At 47.4% G+C, this 11,959-nt stretch overlaps 1 protein-coding gene across 1 annotated transcript; it reads right to left on the minus strand.

The window, feature by feature from the left end:
* Nucleotides 1-844: 844 nt before the first annotated feature.
* Nucleotides 845-9,542, minus strand: LOC120032478 (mucin-2-like). The gene is made up of 2 exons (XM_038978583.1): nucleotides 9,453-9,542; nucleotides 845-4,690 (listed from the first exon to the last, which is right to left on the minus strand). The coding sequence occupies exons 1-2, from the start codon at nucleotides 9,540-9,542 to the stop codon at nucleotides 845-847; spliced, it is 3,936 nt and encodes a 1,311-aa protein (XP_038834511.1).
* Nucleotides 9,543-11,959: the final 2,417 nt, after the last annotated feature.

The following is an 11,959-nucleotide window of genomic DNA, read 5'->3' on the forward strand; positions in this document are numbered from 1 at the left end:
AAGGCTCTTGACCAAATTGGGAGTCCCTGCCTGCTGGCCCGGTGGCGGTAGTGTGTGCATCATATTCGGACGGTGTGTGTAACAACAGGGGAAGAGTCCTCCTTACGCCACGCTGTTGATTATCACCTCATGCTCACATACACACACATACACAGACACACACACGCATGCAAGCAGGCACACACATGTGTGTGCATGTGTGAGTGTGTGTGTATGCAGGCGTGTGTGCGTGTGCATGCGTGTGTGTAGGGGCTGCTCCCAGTCCCTAATTCCCTAGGACACAGTGTCAGATTATTCACATTTTGTGGTGGCCTGTCTGTCTGGGGTTACACATCTGTGCCTGAGCCAAAAGTCCTGGGACCCCTTTCAATCATAAATCACTACTGGGGAAGAAAAGTACTGAGTGGAAGATTTAGCAACTACCCTCTCTACCGGTTCACTTTACCTCTAAAGAGTCAGCTACTACCCTCTCTACCAGTTCACTTCACCCTTAAAGAGTCAGCTACTACCCTCTCTACCAGTTCACTTTACCCTTAAAGAGTCAGCTACTACCCTCTCTACCAGTTCACTTTACCCTTAAAGAGTCAGCTACTACCCTCTCTACCAGTTCACTTCACCCTTAAAGAGTCAGCTACTACCCTCTCTACCAGTTCACTTCACCCTTAAAGAGTCAGCTACTACCCTCTCTACCAGTTCACTTCACCCTTAAAGAGCCAGCTACTACCCTCTCTACAGGTTTCCAAAGGATGAATAGTGCTGGCTGACTGAGGAGTGAGAGAGTGTCAGCCCCTTCCCCTTGCTTACTTTACACAAAAGACAGTCCTTAAATGTGCAGACTGTGTCCTTAAGTCCTTAAAAGTGCAGAATGTGGTATCACTGCCTGAAGGGACAGGGTGGTGGTGGGTGCAGACTGTGGTATCACTGCCTGAAGGGACAGGGTGGTGGTGGGTGCAGAATGTGGTATCACTGCCTGAAGGGACAGGGTGGTGGTGGGATCAGACTGTGGTATCACTGCCTGAAGGGACAGGGTGGTGGTGGGTGCAGACTGTGGTATCACTGCCTGAAGGGACAGGGTGGTGGTGGGATCAGACTGTGGTATCACTGCCTGAAGGGACAGGGTGGTGGTGGGATCAGACTGTGGTATCACTGCCTGAAGGGACAGGGTGGTGGTGGGTGCAGAATGTGGTATCACTGCCTGAAGGGACAGGGTGGTGGTGGGTGCAGACTGTGGTATCACTGCCTGAAGGGACAGGGTGGTGGTGGGTGCAGAATGTGGTATCACTGCCTGAAGGGACAGGGTGGTGGTGGGATCAGACTGTGGTATCACTGCCTGAAGGGACAGGGTGGTGGTGGGTGCAGACTGTGGTATCACTGCCTGAAGGGACAGGGTGGTGGTGGGTGCAGACTGTGGTATCACTGCCTGAAGGGACAGGGCGGTGGTGGGTGCAGACTGTGGTATCACTGCCTGAAGGGACAGGGTGGTGGTGGGTGCAGACTGTGGTATCACTGCCTGAAGGGACAGGGTGGTGGTGGGATCAGACTGTGGTATCACTGCCTGAAGGGACAGGGTGGTGGTGGGATCAGACTGTGGTATCACTGCCTGAAGGGACAGGGTGGTGGTGGGTGCAGACTGTGGTATCACTGCCTGAAGGGACAGGGTGGTGGTGGGTGCAGACTGTGGTATCACTGCCTGAAGGGACAGGGCGGTGGTGGGTGCAGAATGTGGTATCACTGCCTGAAGGGACAGGGTGGTGGTGGGTGCAGACTGTGGTATCACTGCCTGAAGGGACAGGGTGGTGGTGGGATCAGAATGTGGTATCACTGCCTGAAGGGACAGGGTGGTGGTGGGTGCAGACTGTGGTATCACTGCCTGAAGGGACAGGGTGGTGGTGGGATCAGACTGTGGTATCACTGCCTGAAGGGACAGGGTGGTGGTGGGTGCAGAATGTGGTATCACTGCCTGAAGGGACAGGGTGGTGGTGGGATCAGACTGTGGTATCACTGCCTGAAGGGACAGGATGGTGGTGGGATCAGACTGTGGTATCACTGCCTGAAGGGACAGGGTGGTGGTGGGATCAGACTGTGGTATCACTGCCTGAAGGGACAGGGTGGTGGTGGGATCAGACTGTGGTATCACTGCCTGAAGGGACAGGGTGGTGGTGGGATCAGAATGTGGTATCACTGCCTGAAGGGACAGGGTGGTGGTGGGTGCAGAATGTGGTATCACTGCCTGAAGGGACAGGGTGGTGGTGGGATCAGACTGTGGTATCACTGCCTGAAGGGACAGGGTGGTGGTGGGTGCAGAATGTGGTATCACTGCCTGAAGGGACAGGGTGGTGGTGGGATCAGACTGTGGTATCACTGCCTGAAGGGACAGGGTGGTGGTGGGTGCAGACTGTGGTATCACTGCCTGAAGGGACAGGGTGGTGGTGGGATCAGACTGTGGTATCACTGCCTGAAGGGACAGGGTGGTGGTGGGATCAGACTGTGGTATCACTGCCTGAAGGGACAGGGTGGTGGTGGGATCAGACTGTGGTATCACTGCCTGAAGGGACAGGGTGGTGGTGGGATCAGACTGTGGTATCACTGCCTGAAGGGACAGGGTGGTGGTGGGATCAGACTGTGGTATCACTGCCTGAAGGGACAGGGCGGTGGTGGGTGCAGACTGTGGTATCACTGCCTGAAGGGACAGGGTGGTGGTGGGATCAGACTGTGGTATCACTGCCTGAAGGGACAGGGTGGTGGTGGGATCAGACTGTGGTATCACTGCCTGAAGGGACAGGGTGGTGGTGGGATCAGACTGTGGTATCACTGCCTGAAGGGACAGGGTGGTGGTGGGTGCAGACTGTGGTATCACTGCCTGAAGGGACAGGGTGGTGGTGGGTGTAGACTGTGGTATCACTGCCTGAAGGGACAGGGTGGTGGTGGGTGCAGACTGTGGTATCACTGCCTGAAGGGACAGGGTGGTGGTGGGATCAGACTGTGGTATCACTGCCTGAAGGGACAGGGTGGTGGTGGGTGCAGACTGTGGTATCACTGCCTGAAGGGACAGGGTGGTGGTGGGTGCAGAATGTGGTATCACTGCCTGAAGGGACAGGGTGGTGGTGGGATCAGACTGTGGTATCACTGCCTGAAGGGACAGGGTGGTGGTGGGTGCAGACTGTGGTATCACTGCCTGAAGGGACAGGGTGGTGGTGGGTGCAGACTGTGGTATCACTGCCTGAAGGGACAGGGTGGTGGTGGGATCAGACTGTGGTATCACTGCCTGAAGGGACAGGGTGGTGGTGGGTGCAGACTGTGGTATCACTGCCTGAAGGGACAGGGTGGTGGTGGGATCAGACTGTGGTATCACTGCCTGAAGGGACAGGGTGGTGGTGGGTGCAGAATGTGGTATCACTGCCTGAAGGGACAGGGTGGTGGTGGGTGCAGACTGTGGTATCACTGCCTGAAGGGACAGGGTGGTGGTGGGATCAGACTGTGGTATCACTGCCTGAAGGGACAGGGTGGTGGTGGGTGCAGAATGTGGTATCACTGCCTGAAGGGACAGGGTGGTGGTGGGATCAGACTGTGGTATCACTGCCTGAAGGGACAGGGTGGTGGTGGGTGCAGAATGTGGTATCACTGCCTGAAGGGACAGGGTGGTGGTGGGCGCAGACTGTGGTATCACTGCCTGAAGGGACAGGGTGGTGGTGGGTGCAGACTGTGGTATCACTGCCTGAAGGGACAGGGTGGTGGTGGGATCAGACTGTGGTATCACTGCCTGAAGGGACAGGGTGGTGGTGGGTGCAGAATGTGGTATCACTGCCTGAAGGGACAGGGTGGTGGTGGGATCAGACTGTGGTATCACTGCCTGAAGGGACAGGGTGGTGGTGGGATCAGACTGTGGTATCACTGCCTGAAGGGACAGGGTGGTGGTGGGTGCAGACTGTGGTATCACTGCCTGAAGGGACAGGGCGGTGGTGGGTGCAGACTGTGGTATCACTGCCTGAAGGGACAGGGTGGTGGTGGGATCAGACTGTGGTATCACTGCCTGAAGGGACAGGGTGGTGGTGGGATCAGACTGTGGTATCACTGCCTGAAGGGACAGGGTGGTGGTGGGTGCAGAATGTGGTATCACTGCCTGAAGGGACAGGGTGGTGGTGGGATCAGACTGTGGTATCACTGCCTGAAGGGACAGGGTGGTGGTGGGATCAGACTGTGGTATCACTGCCTGAAGGGACAGGGTGGTGGTGGGTGCAGACTGTGGTATCACTGCCTGAAGGGACAGGGCGGTGGTGGGTGCAGACTGTGGTATCACTGCCTGAAGGGACAGGGCGGTGGTGGGTGCAGACTGTGGTATCACTGCCTGAAGGGACAGGGTGGTGGTGGGTGCAGAATGTGGTATCACTGCCTGAAGGGACAGGGTGGTGGTGGGATCAGACTGTGGTATCACTGCCTGAAGGGACAGGGTGGTGGTGGGATCAGACTGTGGTATCACTGCCTGAAGGGACAGGGTGGTGGTGGGTGCAGAATGTGGTATCACTGCCTGAAGGGACAGGGTGGTGGTGGGATCAGACTGTGGTATCACTGCCTGAAGGGACAGGGTGGTGGTGGGATCAGACTGTGGTATCACTGCCTGAAGGGACAGGGTGGTGGTGGGTGCAGACTGTGGTATCACTGCCTGAAGGGACAGGATGGTGGTGAGTGCAGACTGTGGAATAATGCACGTTAAACAGAGGAGTTGATTCAAGAAACGGTTATTCGGGGGCATAATATTATGTCTGGCAACCAACCCTAGGCTTGTTTCCACAGGACAAGAATAGAGGATTGTCTAAGCTGGGATTTCCTCTCTTCTCGTTGCCAGATATAGTATAAAAGCACAACAGTTTTCTTTGATAATCCTGGCTGGCTTGATGTTATAGCCACATCATTCAGACAGAATAAAAACACACCTTATGTAATAGTGGCCTACCAATGGAACATAACGGACAATTTCACATGTATGACTCCGCATTACCCGTACAATGTATCACCTGTCTCAAACTAGTAGTGACCACTGTTTCATCAATGGATGTTTTTCTCCCTGAAAAGCTTGTTTCTATTATTCAGTTGTAACCTAACCCTACTGATGGAACATAATGGACTTCACAATCTCACATGTATAACACTTCGTTAAATGTGTCATCTCCCACTGGGCACAGACGTCAATTGAACGTCTATTCAACGTTGGTTCCACGTCATTTCATTGAAAAGACGTGGAGACAACGTTGATTCAACCATTGTGTACTCAGCGGCGTCATGTTCGTAACAACATCTGTATCCCTGAAAACATGTACGTCTCTAAATCAAACCATAACGCTTTTGACTGTGTGATGACAGATCAGCCTCCCCAATGTGCTAGAACCACGGACAGGGAGACAAATGTCTTCTAACTAGATAGACAAATAAATCATGATAATGCAGAGAGTACAGGCCACTCAGGGCCCAGTGTCCTGGACAGGAGACATCAACTCTACATCTACACATCATCTGTTTTGATGAGTGATGGCAAAGTTGATAGATTTCTTGTTGACAACCCCCGGTAACTCTGGGGGAGCATGCAGGCATGTACATACTCAAGCGTGTGAGCACACACACGCGTGTATTTTTGGCCCGCGAGAGAGATACTACCACTGTACTGAGCCTGTGACAGAAGGAAGAAAGGTGCTTTTTGTCCCCTGCGATGAAATCGGGGAGGGGACTGTGGATCTGTCTCTGTACGTTCGTACGCCCCACGCGGTATCTCAGACACCATTGGTCCAATTTTTACGAAACTTGAGTGAATGGTGCATCTTGCCATAGAAATCTGGCATTTACGAAATTACACTGATTGTCGATGATGGTGGCGCTATAACAAGAGATTGAACATGAAAACTTTGAAAAGTCATGGCCCTCACCCCGTTCAACCAAGAGTTGGGAAATTTGTTACATAGGTCCCTCATCATTCGTGGGAAACGACATGTTTACTGTTGACTTGTTCCTTGATGAATAGAGTAATGAAACTTTCAAAAAGAATATTCAGTGTTTGAGAATTCTATTTTAGGACGTTTAGTGTTCGAAAGTTTAATTTCGGAATGTTCAGTGGTTGAGAGTTCAATTCCAGGTGAAGCTGGTTGAGAGAATGCCAAAAGTGTGCAAAGCTGTCATCAAGGCAAAGAGTGGCTACTTTGAAGAATCTAAATATATGTTGATTTGTTTAACACTTTTTTACTACAGTATTCCATATGTGTTATTTCATTGTTTTGATATCTTCACTATTATTCTACAATGAAGAAAATATCAAAAATAAAGACAAACCCTTGAATGATTAGGTTTGTCCAAACTTTTGACTGGTACTGTATGTCTGGAGTGAAATCATTGCATGCTTCATCCATGGCCTGAAGGAGGTTGGTGCGCTCTTAGGGATGGCAAACATACATCTTCTACCTGTATTGCAATTATGTATTGTATTTTACAGTATTGTACTGTACTTATGTTTTGTAGTGGTCCTGTACGTGGCTCAGTTCATAAGAGCATGGCACTAGAGTTGTGGGTTCGATTCCCACTGGGGTCACATACCAAAATGTGTGGACTGTTGTCACTTTATATCAAAGTGTCTGCTACGTAAATGGCATATATTACAGTATTACAGTACTGTATTGGCCAATGCAATTTTTGTAAAGCAGTGTGACCCCACCCCCACCAATCAAAAAGACCCCAGAAACTTCCTTTTGGATACATGTTTACTGTATAAGGGATGCATTTCTTTCTTGTTTTGGACTTTCTGGATTATTTGCGTATTGAATTGATATTGTATTACTGCACCGTAGAGCTAGAAAACACAATTATTCTGCTGCACCTGCTGTAACATGTTAATGCGCGACCAATAAAGTTTTATTTTATTTGTTACATAAAGTACATCTCTGACCTTGTCAATATCAGATTTGTAAAAAATTGACTGTAAAGTAAAATCATAATAGTTATCATCATAGTAGTACGTTTGAGTTACAATTGCCTTCGGAATGTATTCAGACTTTTTCCACATTTTGTTACGTTGCAACCTTATTCTAAAATATATTAAATCGTTTTTTCCCCTCATCAATCTACACACAATACCCCATAATGACAAAGCAAAAAAATATTTTTGGAAATGTTTGCTAATTTATAAAAAAATAAAAAACTGAAATATCACACTTACATAAGTATTCAGACCCTTACCTCAGTACTTTGTTGAAGCACCTTTGGCAGCGATTCCAGCATCGAGTCTTCTTGGGTATGATGCTACAAGCTTGACACACCTGTATTTCTCCCATTCTTCTCTGCAGATCCTCTCAATCTCTGTCAGGTTGGATGGGGAGCGTTGCTGCACAGCTATTTTCAGGTCTGTCCAGAGATGTTTGATCGGGTTCAAGTCCGGGCTCTGGCTGGGCCACTCAAGAACATTCAGAGACTTATCCCGAAGCCTTCAGTCAGGCCATTCTACCATAAAGGGCTGATTGGTGGAGTGCTGCAGAGATGGTTGTCCTTCTGGAAGGTTCTCCCATCTCCACAGAGGAACTCTAGAGCTCTGTCAGAGTGACCATCGGGTTCTTGGTCACCTCCCTGACCAAGGCCCTTCTCCCCCGATGGATCAGTTTGCCATGTCCAATCAATTGAATTTACCACAGGTGGACTCCAATGAAGTTGTAGAAACATCTCAAGGATGGTCAATGGAAACAAGATGCACCTGAGCTCAATTTCGAGTCTCATACTTATGTAAATAACTTATTTCTGTTTATTATTTGTTATAAATTTGCTAACATTTATAAAAACCTGTTCTCGTTTTGTCATTATGGGGTATTGTGTGTAGATTGATGAGGATTTTATTTATTTAATCCATTTTAGAATAAGGCTGTAACGTAACAAAATGTGGAAAAGGTCAAGATGTCTGAATACTTTCCGAATGAACTGTATATCATAAGCTTCATGTTTCTACTTTACAGACATACATAATCATTATGTAGTTCTCAGAATCTGTAGTAGACAAACCAATTGACATGTAAAATGTACAGGTTTACCAAACATTGAAGTGATCATCATTTAAGAGCAGTTCGATTAAGTAATAGTAAAATGTCTTCCAACAAAAGAGAAGAGAATCATATTAAAAGTAACGTGGGCGTTGCGAAAGGCAATTACTTTACATGAACATATATTGCAATGTGAAACATGTATTTTAAATGAAACACTGATTAAGTTTGGTGAAAAAGTGACTGTATGATTTTGTGTGTTGTACTTAGTCGATTGAAAATGTGCTTAGAGTTATTAAGCAACTGTCTTTTTGATTGTGTTTTGAGTTTCGTACTAAGTGTTGTGAAAATGTACCACAAAATTGCACCAAAGCGATAAAAAAAATGGCACGAAACATGCCGTAGTACTGACAGATGCCAATCATTTTTAATAAACTGAGAGTTGCCCATCTTTATTAAATAAACACATTTTCCAGTCTTTTTTTTCAACACGTGTGTTTTTGGTTTTAACAGTAGATTAGAGGGAGAGGTGGGAGGAACCTGTGGATTGGAACCATTTTTGACAAACAATAAATGAAAGTGAAACGAAAAGCTCTGTGTGTCCCTGTCAGACTATGGTTTAGTCTCATCACTTCGTCACAATAATTCACCAAAACACAGACAACCATAACAATCCACCCGGGCCTGCTTGGTTAAGAGCAGCTCCCTTCCCTCTCCATACGATCAGTTTTCCAGAACAGAAACGTTCACGGAGGATACAGCTGAGAATTCCATTCCCCAGAACACGGCAGCAGGGCATTCCCATGAAGGGGTTGGGTATGTTGATTTTGCGGGAGATTTAACCAGATGTGTGAAGTCATTATCTAGGCTTAGCTTTATAATGAAAACCATTTGAATATGCTACCTTTATCTCATTACCAAATCAAATGTTATTTGTCACATGCGCCGAATACAACCCGTGTAGACCTTACAGTGAAATGCTGATTTACAAGCCCTCAACCAACAACGCTTTAAGAAGTAAAAAAAGAAGTGTTAAGAAAAAATAAATAAGTAGAAAATAAAAGTAACAAGTAATTTAAACAGCAGCAGTAAAATCACAAGCAAGGCTATATACAGGGGGTACCGGTACAGAGTCAATGTGCAGCGGCACCGGTTAGTCGAGGATTATGCTAAACCCTCTGTGTTTGGACTCGACGGCGGGTATTTGACGTATGCGCGCGCGCACACACGCACACACGCACACACGCACACACACACACACACACACACACACACACACACACACACACACACACACACACACACACACACACACACACACACACACACACACAGGTCAGCTGTGGCTAAGGCCATGGCGTGAGAAGAAGGTATCTATTTCGCCTTGTCTGTTCTCTCATTATCTTGCCCTTTCATTCTCTCTCCCTCTCATGCTCACTCTAACCCTACTGGGGCCTGGGGCTCTAAGTCGCTTATGCCTGGAGCCGGCCCCCCAATCCACAGAGGACGTTGTTCGTTGGTCCCTGTTGCTACCTCCATATCTATGCGGATAACGCCTGACCTCATAAAATAGGCTTAAAAAAGGAATGAAGGCACCGGCCGTCGCCGATGACAACAGCTCTAAATTCCATTGTTCACACGGGTATGGCAGATGCATTTTTTCTATGGAGAACTAAAATTACATAGTGACAGAGCATGGCACTGGGTTCAGATACACTGCCTCCTGTGCTATATTAGTGGGGTTTTAGGTTTGAGGAAGAGGTACAAAGAGGACTGTTTTAAATGGTTGTGAAAAAAGACTTGAGAACGTTTTATGGAATTGAACAGCACTCACACACCAACACTTAGTTAACACGAGGTGTTGGGATTGTAAAAGCACAGGATGAAACAAGCCTAGTGTTGCTAACCAAAAGATTGAAGTAGCAAAACAAATGTCATGGACATTCTAATGACGTTTGATGCTGAGTAAAGAGTTAAGGTTGAGGCTAGGGTTAGGGTCGACCCGGGATGTGGACATGAAGCTAGGGTTAGGTTGTAGTTGAGGGTTAGGGTTAGGGTGTTCAGGCTAGGGTAACAGCTGTAAACTACTAACTGTGGATGTTATGTATTCCCATAGACATACTATAGGTCATTGGCTATGATTTAAAATTATATTACCACATTTCCAACTACAGCAAAAATGAATCGAACAACATTCACTCAACACATGTATTAAAGAAGCATTATTAAACTGTAGTTTAATCCAACAACATTCACTCAAAACATTTATTAAATAACCATTATTAAACTGTAGCTTAATCCAACATTTTTATTTCACCTTTATTTAACCAGGTAGGCTAGTTGAGAACAAGTTCTCATTTGCAACTGCGACCTGACCAAGATAAAGCATAGCAATTCAACCCATACAACAACACAGAGTTACACATGGAATAAACAAAACAGTCAGTAATACAGTAGAAGAGAAAACAAAAAGTCTATATACAGTGAGTGCAAATGAGGTAAGATAAGGCAAAAAAATAGACCATGGTGGCGAAGTAATTACAATATAGCAATTAAACACTGGAATGGTAGATGTGCAGAAGATGAATGTGCAAGTACAGATACTGGGGTGCAAAGGAGCAAGATAAATAAATACTGTATGGGGATGAGGTAGGTAGATAGATGGGCTGTTTACAGATGGGCTATGTACAGGTGCAGTGATCTGTGAGCTGCTCTGACAGCTGGTGCTTAAAGCTAGTGAGGGAGATATGAGTCTCCAGCTTCAGAGATTTTTGCAGTTCGTTCCAGTCATTGGCAGCAGAGAACTGGAAGGAAAGACGACCAAAGGAGGAATTGGCTTTGGGGGTGACCAGTGAGATATACCTGCTGGAGCGCGTGCTACAAGTGGGTGCTGCTATGGTGACCAGTGAGCTGAGATAAGGTGGGGCTTTACCTAGCAGAGACTTGTAGATAACCTGTAGCCAGTGGATTTGGCGACGAGTATGAAGCAAGGGCCAACCAACGAGAGCGTACAGGTCGCAATGATGGGTAGTGTATGGGGCTTTGGTGACAAAACGGATGGCACTGTGATAGACTGCATCCAGTTTTTTGAGTAGAGTGTTGGAGGCTATTTTATAGATGACATCACCAAAGTCGAGGATCGGTAGGATGGTCAGTTTTACGAGGTTATGTTTGGCAGCATGAGTGAAGGATGCTTTGTTGCGATATAGGAAGCCAATTCTAGATTTAATTTTGGATTGGAGATGCTTAATGTGAGTCTGGAAGGAGAGTTTACAGTCTAACCAGACACCTAGGTATTTGCAGTTGTCCACGTATTCTAAGTCAGAGCCGTCCAGAGTAGTGATGCTGGACGGGCGAGCAGGTGCGGGCAGTGATCGGTTGAATAGCATGCATTTAGTTTAACTTGCGTTTAAGAGCAGTTGGAGGCCACGGAAGGAGAGTTGTATGGCATTGAAGCTCGTCTGGAGGTTAGTTAACACAGTGTCCAAAGAGGGGCCAGAAGTATACAGAATGGTGTCGTCTGCGTAGAGGTGTACCAGAGAATCACCAGCAGCAAGAGCAACATCATTGATGTATACAGAGAAGAGAGTCGGCCCGAGGATTGAACCCTGTGGCACCCCCATAGAGACTGCCAGAGGTCCGGACAATAGGCCCTCCGATTTGACACACTGAACTCTATCAGAGAAGTAGTTGGTAAACCAAGCAAGGCAATAATTTGAGAAACCAAGGCTGTCGAGTCTGCCAATAAGAATGTGGTGATTGACAGAGTCGGAAGCCTTGGCCAGGTCGATGAATACGGCTGCACAGTAATGTCTCATCGATGGCGGTTATGATGTCGTTTAGGACCTTGAGCGTGGCTGAGGTGCACCCATGACCAGCTCTGAAACCAGATTGCATAGCGGAGAAGGTACGGTGGGATTCGAAATGGTCGGTATTCTGTTTGTTAATTTGGCTTT

Source organism: Salvelinus namaycush, chromosome 39, assembly GCF_016432855.1.
Source record: "Salvelinus namaycush isolate Seneca chromosome 39, SaNama_1.0, whole genome shotgun sequence".
Lineage (NCBI taxonomy): Eukaryota > Metazoa > Chordata > Actinopteri > Salmoniformes > Salmonidae > Salvelinus > Salvelinus namaycush.